Below are 20,952 nucleotides of genomic sequence, written 5' to 3'. Positions count from 1 at the left end.
CAGTAAATACCCCATGGACTTAGGATGCTCAACCAGCTTGGCTACATGGGCCAGAACCAGAGCCAGTTGACCTTATTTCCCTCAATTTCTAGTGTTTGTGGCACAGGCAAGAGCAGATTATTATCCCTGCCTTGCTGTGACTTGAGGGCAGCTGGCCTCTCATTTTAATTTGTAAGGCCTGCATAAGTCCCGAGGTTGCCATTTCCACAGGAGCGGGAGCCGCTGCTTTGGGTCTGGAGTTAATGCTGGTACAGATGTCGAGTCCATTGTTGTAAGGAGTTTCTATCATCCTTTAAGTGTTCCTTTAAAAGGCCATTCATTCTTTCAGTTAACCCAGTTGCTGCGGGATTACAGGGCAAGTGAAAAGTCCAAAGGACATTATGTTCTGTAGCCCAGGCCTGGGTTAATTGCCTGGTGAAGGGGGTCCCGCTATCGCTGTCCATGTGTGTGGGGACCCTGGAAAAGGTACGTAAATTTTTTTTTTTAAGCTGCATGTGGTAGCTCGCTAGTTGACCCTAACCCCTGGGAAAGCCAGCAGCAGTCCCGTAGCTGTATCTACAGTGGTGAAGGTGTATTTTGCCCCTTTGGACAGAGGAAGGGAGCCAATATGGTCTACTTGCCACCAGATGAGAGGAATCTGGTCTCGGCCGATGGGTCCAAGTTGGTAAGGAACCATTCTGGGCCGTCACAGCGAGCAGGAGGGCTAGCATCTTCTGCTCCTTTTAACTCTTGTTGAATGATAAGCAGCTGAAACTGCTGCACCAGCTTCCACAGGGTCTGGTACCCTCGATGCTCGGTTTTCTGATGCAGCCATTGAGTCGCCTCATGCATCGTTGGTGTTAGGCTGCAGAATTTTGCTAGCGCATCCGCTTCTGCATTACCTGGCAATGAATTAACATTATGGGCAGAAATATGGAAAGCAGTTACCTTACATTTCTGGCAGGCCACTCAGACGTCTTCCCACAGTTCCTTCCTCCATAGGGGGCAGTCGATCACCATCCATTGCTCCTGCTTCCACTTGGCCATCCATACTGTTAGGCCTCGATATACAGCCCAGTTATCTGGGCAGACAGTCAAGGTATCTCCTGGTGCATGGACAATTACCAGTCATACCGCCCACAGCTCAGCCCACTGACGGCTTTACAAAGTTCCAGTCTCCCACCAGATGATGTCAGTACTTGGCTGGACAGTCACGGCCTTCCAGGTAGCATATTTCCCAAGTGCCAATCCATCAGTATACCATGCAGAGTCAAATACTCCCTTGTCTGTCAACGGTGGGCATGGGAGGAGCCACCTCGGGAGGATCAACAGGAGGCAGGACATGCTGCTCTTCCACGTGGGAGACTGGTCCTAATATTTCATGCATCTCTGCACTCACAGTGCTTTTGTTAAAAATTTGGCATTGTAGGACGTAGGCTTTCCATTTTGTCAGCGTGATTAGCTGAGCACTCCCCGAATGGGGCTTATTTATAGTCTCCTTTGTCCCCCCCTATATGAGTGTAGCCCGTGGGCACCTTTGAGTTAAATCTTCCACTTGTAACAGAACTTTACAAGCTGCACACAATTGTTTTTCCAGTGGGCTGTATCTGAGTTCTGTGTCCTTCCAAAGTTGGGACCAGAATCTAATAGTTACACATTTTGCCTTTTGCCTTTGCCACAAACCCCACCCAAAGCTAATATTGACACTGGCCACATCCAATTCACAGGATATATTGGGGTCCACCCCCCTTAAAGCCTGTGCTTGTGCTTTTATAAACATAGCCTGCTGTAGAAAATCCCATTCCCATGCTTTTCATTTTCTAATTAAGGGCACAAAAGTTTTAAAATTTTTAAATAGAGTGTAAAAAGTTTCCAATAACCTAGTAAACCCAGAAAAGCTATTAATTGTTTAGGAATTAGCAGTATAGGATAACTTTGTATTTTAAAGAGGACAGCTAAAGGAATAGCTTTAGTTTTACCCAACCAGACAGTACCCAAGAACTTGATAGAATGTCCAGGCTCTTGTATTTCGCTTTGATTTATCGCCCATTGTCAACTTTCAAGGTGGGTCACGACTGTGCTGGTGGCGATTTCTAGTTCTGGAAAAAAATTGCTGGTTAGCATGATATCATCATTATAGTGAAACATAGGGGGTGACCTTTTCTTTAAATCTTGTGCTACCAGTCCATGGCAGATGGTGGGACTGTGGAGGTGTCCTTGTGGAAGCACAGCAAATGTCCGTTTTGGTTTTCCCATGTGAAATTGGATGCAGTCTGGTTGGAGGGATCTAAAATACTAAAATAAGCTCCGACAAGGTTTAACACAAAGTGAAACTGGCTTAATTGAGTACTCATATCCTGCAACAAGATAGCTATAGTTGACACAGCTGCAATGAAGGAAGTTATTAAATTAAGTTCAATATAATTAATAGTCTTTTGCCAGGTATCATTAGTTTTTTCCATTGGCCAGACAGGGCTATTAAATGACCTTGGTAATTGTGCCGGTTTGAGTGTATTGTGTCCCCCAAATGCCATTATCTTTGTGGTCTTGTGTGGGGCAGGTGTTTTGGTGATGGTTGAATTTGCTTGGAATGTGCCCCACCCAGCTGTGGGCTATGATTCTGATGAGATGTTCTCATGGAGGCGTGGCCCCGCCCATTCAGGGTGGGCCCTTATCGGTGGAGCTATATAAATGAGTTGACTTGGGGGGGGAAGAAAGAGAGTGCAGCTGGGAGTGATGTTTTGAAGAGAAGCAAGCTTGCTAGAAAGGAACATCCTGGGAAAAAGCCGTTTTGAGGCCGGAGCTTTGGAGCAGATGCCAGCTGCCTTCCTAGCTAACAGAGGTTTTCCGGAGGCCATTGGCCATCCTCCGGTGAGGGTACCCGATTGCTGATGTGTTACCTTGGACGCTTTGTGGCCTTAAGACTGTAATTGTGTAGTGAAATAAACCCCCGTTTTATAAAAGCCTATCCATCTCTGGTGTTTTGCATTCTGCAGCATTAGCAAACTAGGACAGATTTTGGTACCAGAGAAGTGGGGTGCTTTTGCTGCTGAGTTTGCAAATACCAAACATGTTGGAACGGCTTTTTAAGTGGATAAGGGGAAGATTCTGGAAGAATTGTGAGGAGCTTGATAGAAAAGGCCAAAACTGCTTTAAAGAGACTGTGGAAATATGGACTCTAAAGATACTTCGGATGAGGCCTTGAACAGAGATGATCAATGTGTTGTTGTGAACTGGAAGAAAGGCGATCCTTGTTTTAAAGTGGCAGAGAATTTGGCAAAATTGAGTCCTGGTGTCAGATGGAAGGAAGAATCTGGAAGCAACAACCTGGAATACTTAGCTGAGGAGATCTCCAGACTACGTGTGGAGGACGTATCCTGGCTTCTCCTTGCAGCTTATAGTAAAATGCGAGCAGAGAGAGATAAACTTAGAACTGAACTCTTGGGTTCAAAGAAACCAGAAATTGATGGCTTGGAAAATTACAGGCTTCCAGGGGGTGGAATCCCAGAAGCTACAGCCCAACGTGAGGATGGAACCAAACATGGAACCCAGCCGCCATTTCAGTACAAGCCAAGATTGGAAAAGGAGTTAAGCAGAAAGGATTTGTGGAAAGTCCTATTGTCTGATGGCTTTGACCCCTGCATGCTTCATGCAAAGCCAACAGAATTTTTGCGAGATCTTTATAGACGGAGCCATTGCCGGTCTGGACTGGAGGAGAGAGACAAGGAACAAACTGAAGGAAAAATTTCTTCAAAGACAGAGCCATGGAGGTTGAGGTCTGGAGTCAAGAGGTCTCGGGCTGGGAGAGCGGAGCAGCCCACATGCATGGAAAGGGTGAGTTTGCCCTGGAGATCGAGGGCGGGCTTTCCGCCTCGATGCTCTGGAAGAGTTTTGCCACCTCAGGTCCCAAAGAGGGTGGAGCACAGTTCCAGGGAATTGCGGAGAGCCTGGCTGCCACCCCACTGTTCTGAAGGGGTTGAGCGTGTGCCCCGGAGATGGAAGGGAATCCGGGAGCTGCCCCGAGGTTTGAGGAGGGTGGAGCCGAGAAGGTGGTCTCCCCAATGTGTGGATATGTTGGAGCACTCACCCAAGCATTTGGAGAGAAAACAGCTGCCACAAAGGCACTTAGGAAGGGTTAGACTCCCGCTCTCTCAAGCCCCAAGGATGCAACATTGTTCTGTAAGTGACTCTTGGACTTTGAAATCTAATGGAGTTTGTCCTGCGGGTTTTAAGAACTGTTTTGCTCCTGTTAACCCTGTTTTCCTTACTGTTTCTCCTTACGGCAATGGAAATGTTTATCCTATGAATGTCCCTCCTTTGTATATTGGAAGCATATAACTTGTTCTAAGTCCACAGATCCAAGGCTAAAGGAGAATTGTGCCTTAGGACTGACCACGTCTAAATTGATTTTGATGGGATTTTGTACTTAACTTTTGTTACTGAAATGATTTAAGTTTTTGTGACTTTGTGATGAAATGAATGTATTTTGTATTTGGAAAGATAATGTCATTTTGGGTTCCAGGGGGTGGAATGTGCCGGTTTGAGTGTATTGTGTCCCCCAAATGCCATTATCTTTGTGGTCTTGTGTGGGGCAGGCGTTTTGGTGATGGTTGGATTTGCTTGGAATGTGCCCCACCCAGCTGTGGGCTATGATTCTGATGAGATGTTCTCATGGAGGCGTGGCCCCGCCCATTCAGGGTGGGCCCTTATCGGTGGAGCTATATAAATGAGTTGACTGGGGGGGGGGGGGGAAGAAAGAGAGTGCAGCTGGGAGTGATGTTTTGAAGAGAGGCAAGCTTGCTAGAAAGGAATGTCCTGGGAGAAAGCCGTTTTGAGGCCGGAGCTTTGGAGCAGATGCCAGCTGCCTTCCTAGCTAACAGAGGTTTTCCGGAGGCCATTGGCCATCCTCCGGTGAGGGTACCCGATTGCTGATGTGTTACCTTGGACGCTTTGTGGCCTTAAGACTGTAATTGTGTAGTGAAATAAACCCCCGTTTTATAAAAGCCTATCCATCTCTGGTGTTTTGCATTCTGCAGCATTAGCAAACTAGGACAGTAATTTATACTGATATATTGCCACAGGACATCTGGGGGAAGGCAACTTTTGTTGGACCAGAGGACACACATGCTTACTTTCCTCAGCTTTAATTTCCCAGTCAGACAGGCTCATCATCTTTTTGATGAGGAATCAACAGGGTCCCATACTTTAGGGTCCCAGTCAGGAGAAGCTAGGGTATGCCTAACTTGCACTTTGGGCAGCTTATGCCCTTTTATTCTAGCATACTGGCATTCCAGTATTTCTAAACTTTCATCCAGAGTGTCTTTCAGTTCTGCTTGGGTCAAGTGCATATCCCTTTCTAACGTCAGTTCTTCTGAGTGACAGACTGTCACATCAGCTGTTAAGGCCTTTTCTGTAGCTGCACACACAGCCTCCAAGAATGGCAGCTTTCCTTTTTCTTATGAAATCCTACTAGTCCTGTGGCCTACTGCAGGAGGGCTATTAGTCCAGCCAGCGAGTCATACACATCTCCATACTCCCTTGGCAGACCCCATTCAGCTAGGAGGGTAGCCACTCCTCCCCACATAAGTGTTGCAGGTCACCCATGTATCCCACCCGGGACTTTCCCTTTTGATTCCCCAAGTTCATGTCATCAGTGGCTGGGATTTGTTTAGTTTCCAGGCTGGCACACCAACTGTCACGGCCCAAGAGGGCTTTTGTAGCCAAAGGACTAAAGAAAGCACCCGACACATTCTGAGACCTGAGCTTTTATTGTAGGGCTTACCTACAGGGTGCGGAAGTCGAGCCACGTTGTCTGAAATCAGGAGCGTCTCTGTATGGATTCAGGAGCTGCTCTGAATGGTGGTGTGTTCAGAGCACAATGTGGAAATAGTCTGCCTCCCTTAGATACTTTCTATTCTTTTTTCTGCCTGTTCTTCTGACTATATGATTTTGATAGTCCTGTCTTCTAGTTTGCTCATTGTTTTTGACTGTTCACATATTCTGTTGAATGCCTGTAGTGTACTTTTAAATCTCCATTATTGTGCTTTTCATCCTCCTAATTTCTGTTATGTTTCTTTTTATTCTTTCTAATTCTTTTTGCTTACACATTATCTTAATACTTAGGTCTATATCCATATTTAGTTTATCTCCATCTGTATTTTCCTTCAAAACCTTCATGTGATTTAGGAGATTTGCTTGAACTTCTTGGATTAGTGGTTCCAAAGTCTGTGTCCCCCTGAAGTTTTAATTTATTCCCTTAACTGAGCCATATTTTCTTGTTTTTCAGTATGGCTGGTGATTTTTTGCTATGCCTGGGCATCTGATTATTTTGATGTTCTAACTCTGAGAGTCAGTTTCCCTGTCTTGCCTAGTGCTTTATTGTAGATTGGCTATGTGTTAAGGGTCTTCAGTGCTTAGTCCAGCATATTCTGAACTTTTAGAGCTGCCTCTGTTTAACTGTTCAGATTTTCTCAGGTCTTCTGCATCTATTTCTTGCCCATTTCTTGCCCTGGACATGTGGTACAACTTTTAAGATTGCCCTTTTATGTGCACATTATCTTGCCTCCAGGAGTACTGAGCTGTTCATTTGTTTTTGTGCAGCTTTTTGTCCCCAGCTCCAATAATTTGCTCAACTGCTCTCCCTCACTCAGTGCCTCCTTTTCCTTATACTTTTCAGTCCTGGATCCTGTCTTGCCTTACAGTAGGTTGGTTTTCCCTTTTTATCATGAGAGTTTTTGCCCTTCTGTAATTTCCACATGAGAGTGTATCCCACCGTGGGGAGCCAGATGGGGTAAACATTCAAAAATGCCTAGTTTTTCATTTAGGTATTCTAGCAATTTAGACCGAGTTTAGACTGCCTGTGTATAGTTTTGCTGTGGGTCTCTTTTGTTTCCACGTTAGGATGTCCTGCCCCAATAACTCATATGAGGTCAACATTCAAAAGGCCGTTTTTTTTGTTTGTTTGTTTATGTGCTCCAGCAGTTAGAGACTGGGTTGGAAATGTGTCCCAGTTGCCAACAGTTCTCTTGTGGGTCTCACAGGTCTCTTTTGTATTCGGGGGCTTTGGAATGCATGCATTCGCTAACCACTTAGGTTCCACCCTGGGTCTATGTGGCGTTGGGTCCCTGTGCCTGGATGTGAATAGGGTTTTAACTCACTACTGTAAATGGCTCTGTGGTCTGTGACCACAGCAGGAGATACTTGGACCAGGGTGCTGCTGCTGTCTTCTTAAGTACCGAGTGAGGGGCAGGGGTCTGGACTGGCAGGTCCCACTTGCAGATTCCCTATCTTCTTTTTTGGTATCCCCCACCCCCTGCCTTAGAATCAGCATTTGTAGAGTCCTCCAGTCTCTACTGCCTTCTAGAGTTCCAAGCAAGTGGGATTTGTCCTTTTATTAGTTGTTTCTGAGGGGAGACTTTTTTGGGGGATGTCTTACATAACAGTCTTGATGAGGTCACTCAGATTTGATTTTTAATTGACAGTTTCTTGGAGACATTTTTAGGCACCTCATAATCCCATAGGGATATATGTGTCTTTTCAAGTGCTATAAACTGTAAATGTGTACTCCATTTATAAAGCAGGCCATTGGTAAAAGACACGAGGTTAGGAATTACCCAAAACAAAGGACAATATTGACTGTGTTTTAAAACTTCAACTTCTGTGTGAGACCAAAGGAAGAGATGTTTATTTGGTGCAAATCTGTACTTTCCGTATCATACTATGTAATTTAACTTATAGTCAGTTTATTCAAACACCATAATTACATGAAACTTTGAATAGGGAGTGAGATCTGGTTGGTGTGTACAGGTTAGTGTGAAGCCCTGATACATCCCAGAGTAATTTGGGCAGAGAATAAAAATGTATATGCAAAACCCCCTTGAGGGACTAGGGAAAATGTGGAAATATTAAACTTCTCCACCTTGGTAATTACTGATATTCTCACAAGCATTTGGGACTACCAATTTAGAAGGCTGAATTCTTGGTCTTCTTGTTATTGCAAAGGAGAGGCTAAGCCTACTTATAATTGTGCCTAAGAGTCACCCCCAGAGAACTTCTTTGTTGCTCAGATGTGGCCCTCTCTCTCTAAGCCAACTCTGCAAGTAAATTCATTGCCCTCCCCCATAAGTGGGAAATGACTCCCCGGGGTGTAAATCTCCCTGTCAACATGGATCATGACTCATGGGGATGAGCTTTGCCCTGGCATTGTTGGATTGAGAAAGCCTTCTTGGACCAAAGGGGGAAGAGAAATGAAACAAAATAAAGTTTAAGTAGCTGAGAGATTTCAAATGGAGTCGAGAGATCATGATGGAGGTTATTCTTATAATTTCTATGCATTATATAGATATCCCTTTTTAGTTTTTAGTGTATTGGAATAGCTAGAAGGAAATACTTGAAACTGTTGAACTGCAGCCCAGTACTCTTGATTCTTGAAGACAATTGTATAACCATATAGCTTACATGGTATGACCATGTGATTATGAAAACCTTGTGGCTCACACCCTTTATCAAGTGTATGGACAGATGAGTAGAAAAATGGGGACAAAAAGTAAATGAATAATAAGGGGTAGGGTGTGGTGTGGGATGTTTTAGGTGTTCTTTTTTTACTTTTATTTTTATTCTTTTTTTTTTTTTTGAAGTAATGGAAATGTTCAAAAATTGATTGTGGTAAGGAATACACAACAATTTGATGGTACTGTGAACACTTTGTACACTTTGGATGATTGTATGGTATATGAATATGTGTTAATAAAATTGAGTTAAAAAAAAAATAAGAATTACCCAAAACAGTTTGTGCAGGGCAGGCACTAATCTAGCCTAGAAAATTAGACTTCTCATAGATCACTTAGAACTTCCTGTTACAGTAACTGGGAAGTAGTAAAATATTTGGAATCTTAAATTATAAAGTTATTCTTTATGTTCTTCTCTTAAATGAAACTTGCAATTCTACAGGTATTCAATGCTTTATAGAAAGTTCAATGTATAAAGTGATTTCTCTTTATTACAGTTGTTCAAACGCAGGAATGTCTCTTTGCCCAGAAATGATGAATCTATGTTGGAAAGCCCTATCCAGGATCCAGATATCAGTTCCACTGTACCCATTCCAGAGGTAGTATTATAAAAATGTATTTCAAATTATACTTTTGCAATATTTCAGAGATAAAATATGCAGAAAGTGTTATTCATGCAAAACATTGAAATGTTAAATTATGTTTTGTGTGTTTTAGGAAGAAGTTATTACCACAGATATGGTTCAGATGATTTTTTCTAATAATGCTGAACAACAGCTAACAGCAACACAGAAATTTAGAAAATTGCTTTCTAAAGGTATGACTTATTTTCACTGTGCTTATTTAATACAAAATTCTATAGTAGAATTTTGACTTATTACATTTTTTTAAAATTTTAAGACACCTTTCTTTACTAGATACAGTAGGTTGTAGTTTTTCTTAAAAACATATTTTTAGAACAACGTCTGTCTTTTAAAGATTGTATTATCAAAGTAACACATGTTGATTGTAGAATAGTTGCAAAATATATAAGATTAGAAAGAAGCAAATAAAAATATCATTCGTCACACTGTCCATGAAGAATTATATTTCAGAAATGTGCTTTTTAAGATGGCAGCATAACATGATAGAGTATGGGGATAAAATAATCAGGAATTTAATTGTTTCCTAATTTTTAATTATCACAAATGCTGTGTAAGTCTTTACAAAATTTTAAATTTCCATAGTATAAATTAATAGAAGTGAAATATGAGTCAGAGGGAATAAATAGTATACTGATTTACACTCCCATCTGTAATTTTTACAAGTATTCATTTCACTGTATTTTTACCAATACTGATGGTTATCTTTTAAAAAGAAAAAAATACTTGTGTGGCATTTCTTTTGGTACTTAGAGAGATTGAATCTTTTTCTATAGTTATTGATCCTTTGTAATTTATAATTGCCTGCTTATGTTATTTGTCCTGTTTTAATTGAGTTTATAAGAATTTATAAGTTTATAAGAATTCCTTATTTAGTAAAAGTTTAACCCTTATTCTGTCATGTGTTTAATATATGAAATTTGTAAAATTAGTAATTCTAGTGTTATAAATTGCATGTGTGAACTATTAAGATTTTGAAAATGCTTTTGGGGTCCTTGCTTTTCTTTGGATGGACAAGGAATGTATGGTTTTTCTAGTTTATAGCACAGTCCCTTATAACTGGCTGACCAGTACATTACTTTATACATTTATACAGGTAGCAGATGACATTTCTGTTACTCCTCTTGAACAGTGACTTGACTAACTTATCCTGGCCAAAGTGCTTGTTCTGTTAAAATGAAAAGAGTTGAGTCAGATCTCCATATTAATCTGAATAAGCTCAGTACTTTCCCAGCATTTCTACCTCATAACCAGGGCTCTGGTTATAAATATTTTCTCCACATAACTTTGAGTTCAAGGCCTGCACTTTAGTGACCCCCTCACCTCCCCCTCCATTTTGTTACCTTGTCAGCAGGCCATTATTTTTTACTGGCTTAATTATTCATGTGACTTACTTTAAAACTGCAGCTTAATTAATATTTGTTCAGCTGCCTTATCCCTCTAAGAGAGTCAGAATTTAGTAACACATGAGGAATGAAAGAAAGTTTGTGGTCAGGTCAGCAATGATTATAAGGTTTTTACCTTTGTTTTCTTATTGTACTTATTCATAAATAAATTTAACTTTTATTTTCTCTTCCTCATCTCCCATGTTAAGCAGTGTTACGAAATCCTGATATAGTCAAGAATGACTTTTCTCTTTCTCACCACACTTCACAGTTTTTGTAAATGGAGTTTTTTTTACTTAGATTAATATTTTAAAATTCTTTTTATATTACGATATTCTCTTTCAAGATTTTTAACATATGCATTGTATTATAACCAGTTAACAGCGTTTGTGATTTAAGTGTTTGAGTTTTAGAGTTTGTCATCAGTGTTTTTATGCAACAACTTCCCCATTATTGAATTTTTTATTTTCATTCATCTTTTGTTAAGGTGGAGCCTAGCTTAAAGGATTTTCTTCTATTTTCTTTTTTCCCCATTTCTATGAAAGTTAGATTGATGCAATTCCTTTTAAGCTTTTACATGTCAGAATATCTTTGTTATGCCCTTGTTTGGGCAATTTGTCAGTGTTTAGAAATCTTTGATAATAAGGCTTCATCCTCATTTGCTTTAATTTCTCAGGGTGTTCTCTTTCTTTTAAACTGTAGTATCTTTTCATAGAGCCAGTGATTTTTCTGCTGCTTCCTTGTATGGGTTTGTGTTTGCCCAGTTTGGGTATGTATGTAGGAGGAGTTACAGATGTTTTATTGATTGGTGTGAGTTCTTGCCAAATCTTTCAGGCTTTGAAAAATACTGGATTCACCATAATTTTACTTGATCCGTCTATGTGTAGGAAACATGGGAAAGGAGCTAGAACTTGAACCAGAGGCAGAATTCGGCAGGAACTTTGCCTCTTTTGGAAAAGCTTCTTTATTGTAATTAGAGTATTGCCTGGTGGTGCTCTGTAGCCTACCCTTAGCTTCCATCTTTAGTCCTCTGATTTAAGCTTTGATAGTGACCTTCTGCTAGAATTTCCTGTTTACTTCCTTATCATGGCCACTCTGTGGATGTAAAACACCTGTGGTTCTCTTCCTCAATGCCAGTTTTGTAGAAATTTCTCAAAAGCTTTCTTTGTGCATGAGTCTTGCTTAGTTTTCAGTGCTGAAGCACATATTCCCCTATTTTGATATGTTTACATGAACTTTTTAATAGTCCATCAACTTTATAAGATAATATAGATTATTATGACTCCTACATTAATATAACAACAATGTGAAGGTTAATTGTTCATGATACCTGTTAGAATAGATGGTGATCCCAGTGTATTTTGATTGCTTTCTTTTAGATGAAGGTAACCGTAAATGTATTGCTTTTAATTCTCTAAGAAGAGAACATATTTGGGTTCTTGTATCAATGTATATAACATGTCTATCTATCTACATAGTTAGATATAGGTATAGCTGACAATCTCAATGTCTACTTTTCCCCACCCTCTAACCCAGAAAAACTCCTTCATTTTCTTCCTTCTCTCAAACTCCTCTCCCTCTCCCCTCAAATGAAGAGTGAGGCAAAACTTCTTGCCTTAAAAAAAGAGAGTTTGAAAATGCTTTGGGGGTCACCTAGAATTTAATTTTGGAAAAAGAATAATCTAGAAGGTGAATGTGGTGACTACAACCTTATAATTTCGTTTTTAATTTTTTTAAAGGCAGGAGGAAAAGGATTAAGAATATATATAGTTTAATCCTCTTGAAGTTTTATAACTATAACAGTTGAAGCTAGGGTCTGGAATTTACATTTTGAAGAATCTAGACCACTGTGCCAGTTATGTCCCCTCAAAAGCCGTGTGCAATCTTGTGGAGGCACACCCAACTGTGGGTGATACTTTTGATTAGATTTTTTTCCATGGAGGTGTGGCCTTGCCCATTTAAGATGGGTCTCTTAAATACTTGATTAGAGTATTTAAGAGAGAAGCTAAGAGCCGACACATGACCCAGATGCTTGCTGGTGCTTAGAGATGCTTGGAGATGGGACAAAAGGACATTTGGAGATGCCAAGCTAAGTGATGAAGCTCAGAGTTTGCCCCAGAGAAGCTAAGAGAGGACTCCTAGATGCTTAGAGAGAAAGCCACTGGAATCAGAAGCTGAAAGCAACGCAACCCAGGAGCAAAGGATCAGCAGACACCAGCCACGTGCCTTCCCAGCTAACAGAGGTGTTCCAGATGTCGTTGGCTGTTCTTCGGGAAGTTTTCCTATTGTTGATGCCTTAGTTTGGACACTTTATGGCCTTAGGACTGTAAATTTGTAACCAAAAAGCCAATCCATTTCTGTTTTTTTTTTTTTTTTTTTTTTTTTTTTTGCATAACGGCAGCATTAGCAAACTGGAACAACCACCCAAACAAAGCTATTGGATATAGATACACTAACTTTGCAGAAATCTACTAATTTTTGATCAAAATTAAGAATAACATATTTGTACAAGAAGAGAACATGGTTTCTAAGATATATACTGGCTTAAAATTTAATAAGGTTTGTCTATACCAAATGAACAGATTTGTACCAATGTTTTATGGTTACCATTCATTTGTTTATTTTACTGATTAAACAAATATGCTACCATTTATATATGAGCTATTTATGATTAGTAACAGAGGAAGTGAGAAGAAAAAGTGTGAAAAGTGAAAATGAGATTTCTCTCTTGGTTAGATAGCTCAGTAATACACAGATTTTGGTGATGGGTGGGGAGATGGACAGATAACTCAGAAATAAACAGATTTGGATGGTGGGTGCCAGAAAGGGGAAAGGAATAAGCATGGTGATATAATTTATTTGGTTTTGGTCATTGTGCCAGTTCGAATATATTGTGTCCCCCAAATGCCATTATCTTTGATGTAATCTTGTGTGGGCAGATGTTATCAGTGTTGATTAGATTGTAATTCTTTGAGTGTTTTTTTGGAATGTGCCCCACCCAGCTGTGGGTGATGACTCTGATTGGATAATTTCCATGGAGGTGTTGCTCCACTCATTCGGGGTGAGTCTAAGTTGATTAGTGGAGCCATGTAAATGAGCTGACATAACAGAAGAAACTCAGTGCAGCTGTGAGTGATGTTTGAAGAGGAGCTACAGCCAAGAGGGACACTTTGAAGAATGCACCGGAACTGAGAGAGGAGCTTCAGCTTACAGAGACATTTTGGAGACGGCCTTTGAAAGCAGACTTTTGCTCTGGAGAAGCTAAGAGAGGACAAACACCCCAAGAGCAACTGAGAGTGACATTTTGGAGAGAAGCTGAAGCCTAGAGAGGAACGTCCTGGGAGAAAGCCATTTTGCAAACCAGAACTTTGGAGCAGACGCCAGCCACATTGCCTTCCCAGCTGACAGAGGTTTTCCAGACACCATTGGCCATCCTCCAGTGAAGGTACCTGATTGCTGATGTGTTACCTTGGACACTTTATGGCCTTAAGACAGTAACTGTGTAGCCAAATAAACCCTCTTTTATAAAAGCTGATCCGTCTCTGGTGTTTTGCATTCCAGCAGCATTAGCAAACTAGAACAGTCATGCTGCATTTTAAAGAAACTGTGACAATGTGTCAAATAGTAGAAAAAGATCCAAGGAAGAAGAATTTGGTTATGGAAGTAGACTTGTGAATTACAATTGAATTAGGAAAATAGGCAAATTTTCTAGAAAGAGAATGAGTAACAGGAAGAAAACTAACCCAAAGGAACACCTTACAGAGATATTACTTGAGAACCACAAGAAGGTACTTTTGTTGAAGCCAAAGAAGAGCAAACAGTTCTTAAGTACTTATATTCCAGTACCTGAAATATCTTTGTTTTAATTTTAGATGAATTTCCTGGAGATTTTATGATTCTCAAAAGGCTTTACATTTTACAAAAATTTTTCAAGAATTCTAGATGTCCAATAGTATTTTTGTAAATATTAAATAACACCCCAACAAAATAGAACCTCATCTGGCTGAGAAACTCTAGGCAATTCATGTTTCATAGTATGGAGAAATACTTGGAAATTGAGGGGAGCAGTATGAAGAATTAGTGAGAATTTTATCCCTAAGTAGATGTGTTGGATAATTAACTGTAATACTCCCATATTGTAAAGCTGACCACATAAAAGGCTTTTCTCACCAAATAACCTTTAACTTATGAACTTTAAATATTTCTGTAGAAAATATTTAAAAAATTCTTAACATTATGGTTAATGAGAAATAGAATTTACTTTTCAGTAAATATTACAATTCATTTATATCCATTTAAGGGTCTTAAGCTTGATTAGGGACACCTAGGAAAGAGTTATTGCGTGTGCTGTGTTTATTGATACAGAAACTTGATCATTGTCTTTTCATGTCTATGTAATAACTTTAAAAACTCTTTTTTAATTTTTAGAACCTAATCCACCAATTGATCAAGTTATTCAGAAACCAGGAGTCGTACAGAGATTTGTGAAATTTCTTGAAAGAAATGAAAATTGTACTTTACAAGTGAGTTGTTCTAAAGTTTTCTTTCTTAATCTCTTTCTAGAAGTTTCGTATGATTAGTTTCTAGTGAAAGCAACTTCTGCAATACTTAGTACATTGTAAACATTTAGTAAAGAGTTGGCAAGTAAAAGAAAGCTAGTGCTGTCTATCTTGACTTGGTCATAGGAGGTATTGCTAGTTTCTTCTAGGAACTATTTTATTATTAAATGTTTTTGGAAAAAGTATATAAAATGTTAATAAAAATTTTGTAGTTACCAGCCTTTAATAACTTTTTTGTGTTAGAAAACCAAAAACTAAAATGTTAAAATTTTTTTTACATTTTTCCCTTTTTTAAAAAATGCAATTTTATTGAGATATATTCATGTACCATATAATCCATCCAAGGTATACAGTGGTTCACAATCTCATTATATAATTGTATTCTTCGCCACAATCAATCTGAGAATATTTTCATTACTTCAGAATAAAGAAAAAAATAAAAAACACTGAAACCATCTCATACCCCTTATTCCCCCCTATTATTTATATAATTTTTGGCATTATTTTATTACTCATCTGCCCATAAACTGGGTAAAGGGAGTGTCAAGTCACCAGATTTTCACTGTCACATGGTCACATGGTCACATGATAAAAGCTGTATAGTTATACAATTATCATCAAGAATCACATCTACTGGCTTACTGTTTAACAGATTCAGGTATTTCCTTCTAGCTATTCCAATACTTCAGAAACTAAAAAGGATTATCTACACAGTGCATAAGAAAAACCTCCAGAATGATCTCTCCACTCTAAGATCTCTCAGCCACTTAAACTGTTTTGTTTCATTTCTTTTCCTCCTTTTTGTCAAGGCAGCATTCTCAATCCCACAATTTCAGTGCCAGGCTCATTCCTGGGAGTCCTGTCCCTCGTTGCCAGGGAGATTTTATACCCCTAGGAGTCATGTCCCTCGTAGGGGTGAGGATAATGAGTTTATTTGCAGAGTTGGCTGCGAAAAAGAGCAACAAAAAAGGTTCTCTGGGGATGACTCTTAAGCATAATTGTAAGTAGGCTTAGCTTCTCCTTTGCAGGAATAAGTCTCATAAGGGCAAGCCCCAAGATCGAGGGCTTGACTTATTAAACTGGGATTCCGTAATGCTTGCGGGAGTATCAGGAATTCCCCAGGTGAAGAAGTTGAATATTTCTACATTTTCTCCCAGTTCCTGAAGGGGACTTTGCAAATACTTTCTAATAAAACATTAATTTAACAGCTAAATTTATTTTGTCTTTTAGCTAATCCATTGTTTGACTTTTTAGTATAAACTCTTTGTTAAAAAAACATTTTTATGTGATTGATGAGTTCTTTTTTTCTTTTTTTTGACAGAACAAATCAGTGTAGTCTACTGAAAATGGGACCAAAGTTAGGTCTATACTAAAAAAGCATTGATTCTCAACACTGCTGTAGGAACAGTTTTAAGACATTTTCCAAGTAATTTGCTACTGATGATAAATTACTCATGTGCACATATTTCACTGTTAAAGAAAAGTGCTTCCCTTCACTTTTATGCTATATATATTATAAATGAGAGTAAAGGGTAGAATTACATCTTTGTGCTGGGAATTGCACAAGATCTACACCTTGCTTATCTATGTTATTTTTAGTAATCAAGGACTATTTCTGGTATTTGAGTAATAGTTGTCAAAATTACAACTTAAGAGTAGTGTTCCACTTATCTGAATAATTTGGGAAGTGTCCTCACATTTTAGGTATAAGCAAGGGAATGTGTTGCTCATTTGAGTTTCATGAGTTTTGTGCCAGACTATTGTTAGGAATGTTTCTGATAGAGATCTCTGAGGAAAAGACCCTTTTATTCATGTTACAGTCTTACTGGCAACTAGTTTTTGGAATCTTTGATAAGGACTAGAGAACATGAGATCCAACCCCATTGTTTTACTTGTAAGTCCTGAAGACAAGTACTTTGAATGTTAATAATGGTAGAATTCTGACTAAAATGCAGGCCTCCTGATTTCTAGTTTATTAGTTGATTTTTTTATTACAAGTGAATGAAAGATAAATGAATGAATAAATAAAATTGTCAAGTGCTGGTTTGAGCCAAATATTGTGTTAGTCATTGTAGTTATGAAGTAAATAGGGCATTGTTCCTGTCTGCAGATTTTTCTCTCTCTATTGGGGAAGGCATGCATATAAACAGATATGTGATAGTGCAGTATGCTCAGTGCTATAATAGAACTATAAACAAAGTTCTTTGGGAGCACAGAAAACCTAGCAAGTTACTTTGTTTAGAGGAAGTTGAGGAAGACTTCATAAAGGTAGTGAGACAGGGGCTAGTCTTGAGGATGAAAGGTAATTTAGTAGATGGAAAAGGGAAAAATTAATTTCAGGATGACTGGGATCACATGGGAGAAAGCACATTGTATTCAAGAACGTTGGGAACTTGAACATATATTAAACATTGTAATTAGAAGCTATTGAAATTCAACAGTATAGTCTTGGGGCAGCTAAATACTGTGCCATGTTACCTGAGTTCATATGAATTTACTAGTTGAGAACATTGGTCTTTCTAATAGAGAGGCTTCATTCGTACTGGAAGCCTACAGGCCAGGTTGGCTCCCAAACAAGTTTTTGGCCTGCACATGTTTTTAAAAATGTGGATTATATATGCTGGATGGTAAAAAATTAAGGAATTTCAAGTGAAAATCCAGATTTTCATCTTCTTTTGCCAAATCCCCAAAGATTTTGCATAGGGTAAAGATGGAGAACAGCTCATTACCATGCTGTCTCTAGTTTGCCACAATTCCCACTTGCTGATATCACTTTATGTTAACTGTCTGCCCTGTGGGCCTGTGAATTTACTATTCTTCATAAATGTTTTCTTCTAGGATTACCAGGGAGAATTTTATGGAGAGACCTTTTAGTTGTTCTTTAGTTTATTTCATTATCTACAATTGGTTAGGACAGTGGTCTCCGTTGTTTTTTAATATAATTTCCTCCTTTAAGTTTAAAAAATCTTAGTCCCATACATAATAGTAATTGTATTTTTCATGTCTTTCAGTAACAATTTTAAGTGCATTTTTATTTTATTAGTCATAATGACACCAATATTTATGTGAAAAGTTGTGTATTTATACCAAATATTTTTTAAGCTGTAGTCGCTGCATAGTTTACTTGTGGATTTGCAGGCCACTTTCACTAATTCATTAGATTATTGTTTGGGAACTGTGGATTGAATTTTCTCAGTTGCTTGTTTTAGTTCCTTGGCTGCTTAAGCAAATACCTTGTTATAGGCCTGCTTAAACAATGGGAATGTATTAGCTCATGGTTTTGAGGCTATAAGAAAGTCTAAATCAAGTCATCATGAAGGTGATGCTTTCTCCCCAAAAACTGTGGCATTCTGGAGATGGCTGCTGGTAATCCTTGGTCCTTAGCTTGGCACATGGCAAGGCAAATGGTGGCATCTCTTGGTTCTCCCTTCTCTTCTGGGTTCTGTTGAATTTCAACTTCTTTCTTCTGTGTTTTTTTTCTCTGAATTTCATTCTGCTTATGAAGGATTCCAGTAATAGGATTAAGACCCATCCTGATTGAGGTGGGCCACTCCTTAACTGACAGTCTCATCCAAAGGTCTTACTTAAAATGGGATCACACCTGCAGGAATGGATTAAGTTTAAGAATATGTTTTTCTGGGGTACATACAGCTCCAAACCACCACACTTCTATTAGGACTCCATCACATATAAGTGGAATCACACTTCTATTATGACATATAAGTGGATCTGAATTCTCATTGAAGAGCTATGGTCTCTCAGAGGTTCTACTGTTTAGATGATTACTAGAAGGCCTAGTACTGGCTCTGCTGATAATGAATTCTTTGACCTTGAACATATCATCTATCTCCCTGCACTTCCAATTTTCTTGTGTCTTAAATGAAGTGGTTGGAACTAGATAATCTCTAGGGAAACAAAAGCACCTTGCATGATTCTAAGTTCTGTGAAACTTACTGTGGTTCTATTAAGTAGTGCCTCTTATTTATTTTTAAACTGCTTCTTTAGAACACTTGGCTCTCTAATTGTAAACATTAGTTTTGTGAATTACAAATTCAACTATGTTCATTTATTGTTTGTGATTTTATAAATTTTCATTATATCCTTTCTCAGTTCTTGTTTTCCAGTCTAAAAAGTCCTTTCTTTAAAATTTAAAGTTTTCATCTGTAAAATCTGACTTCCCAGTGAATCCTATTAATCATGTCAGTCTTTTCTAAAACTTGTCCACGTAAGTGTTTACTCCCTGTCTTGCTATGTTCCTCTCCTCTCTGATATTTCTTTAGTACTTTTATTTATTTTATTTTTATTTTTCCTTAGTTTGAAGCTGCATGGGCATTAACTAATATTGCATCTGGAACTTTCCTACATACCAAGGTAGTGATTGAAACTGGGGCTGTTCCAATTTTTATCAAACTCCTTAATTCAGAACATGAAGATGTTCAGGAACAGGTAAGTTTCTAAATTGAACTGTTATATTAACTAGATTTTAATTTTCTCTTGAAAGTACCATTTTCTGAGTGATTTCACAATAAATTTTGTGCCTTACTTGCCTGTACATTGGCATTTGTTAAAATGCAGTAATTTGTACTCAGCGTCAAATAAGGATGGAGGAAGAATGAACTGTCTCACACATAATCCTGGTTCTCTATAAATGTGAGCTTATCCATGAGAGAAATTACTATTCCTGTTTATAAAAGAGCATACGGAGGCCTTGCAGAGTTAGTAACTTATCCAAAGTCACAGTGAATGGGTGATACAGGTTTTAAATCTGGGCCTATCGGGCCTCTTATTTTCTCATGTATATGGATTATTTTGTTGTTTGTTTTAAAATATTACCTTATTTGTAGAGAATCATTTTTTAATAAACTTCATGAATAAATTCTCGAAGTTGTAAGGAAGAGAATTTTATCACATGTAATTACAACCATCCAAAGAAAAACAATTTTTAATGTTTTGATGTTTTTCTTTTCAATCAGTTTTTAATGTAAATTGATCTATTGGTCTCTCTTCTACCATTTCATTAATCTGTTTAGTTTATATTGTTTTTTCTCCACTAAACACTAATATTGGAAGCCTGTTATTTTGGCATTTATTATTCTTCCAAGAAAATATTACGAATTACTCAGGATCCATTTATGAATGCACCATAATTTATTTATTCCTCAATTGTTGTACATTTGGATTACTTCCAGTTATGTTATTAATAATATTAATAAGAATACTAATCTTTATATACTTCTTGATTATTTCCTTAGGGAAAAGTGACTTTACCCTGACAAAAGATGTAAATTTTTTAAGGCTCTTATTACAAATTAGGAAGTTGACCTCCAAAAAATTTATAGTAATTGACATCCCCACCCACAGAATATTACACTTCACAAGGGGAAAAATGTTACTTTTAAAGTTTTTTCTTAAAAAAATAAAAATTAACAAACTTAGTCTAGAGTAGATGTTAAAAATACTTGATCATGTTTTAAATGTTAAAATAAAATTTTCAGTATTGAAAAAATAATTTTATATTTACTTTTATACTTACATGAAAAATTTGAAATGAGCATATATTGAAATGATAATGTATATTTTCATTATCATTAATTTAAAGTTAATAAGTGAACTGTTTGATCTTTTACTACCATTTATTTTAAAAATTGTGAATCTGGACTAGTTAGAAACTTATTTTGAGGGGTTAATCCAAACTAACTCTCATATTAGCTGTTACCTCACTTTTCTATGCTTCTTCTCTCCATCCCTTTTTCTTTTAAAATAGTCCATTCCCAATGAGTGGATTTCTTGGTATAGGAACAAACCTCTGGTAAAGGTAATTGGAAAATTGACTAAATAGATATGTTTTGTCTCTCCATATAGATTCACAGTAGACAAATTA

General features: G+C 38.1%; 1 protein-coding gene across 4 annotated transcripts in view; it reads left to right on the top strand.

The window, feature by feature from the left end:
- Positions 1–20,952, top strand: part of KPNA5 (karyopherin subunit alpha 5) — a 94,688-nt gene that overhangs the window by 22,652 nt on the left and 51,084 nt on the right. For all 4 annotated transcript variants that reach the window (XM_037843655.1, XM_037843653.1, XM_037843651.1 and 1 more), the window contains 4 exons: positions 8,984–9,085; positions 9,204–9,303; positions 14,941–15,035; positions 19,386–19,517. In XM_037843655.1, coding sequence (XP_037699583.1) covers positions 9,029–9,085; positions 9,204–9,303; positions 14,941–15,035; positions 19,386–19,517 — 384 coding nt within the window. In that variant the 5' untranslated portion in view covers positions 8,984–9,028. The remainder of the gene's footprint in view (positions 1–8,983; positions 9,086–9,203; positions 9,304–14,940; positions 15,036–19,385; positions 19,518–20,952) is intronic.

This window comes from Choloepus didactylus, chromosome 7 (genome assembly GCF_015220235.1).
Source record: "Choloepus didactylus isolate mChoDid1 chromosome 7, mChoDid1.pri, whole genome shotgun sequence".
In the NCBI taxonomy this organism is placed as follows: Eukaryota; Metazoa; Chordata; class Mammalia; order Pilosa; family Megalonychidae; genus Choloepus; species Choloepus didactylus.
Note: the sequence above shows the minus strand (reverse complement) of the source record. Positions and strands in the feature narration are given on the sequence as shown.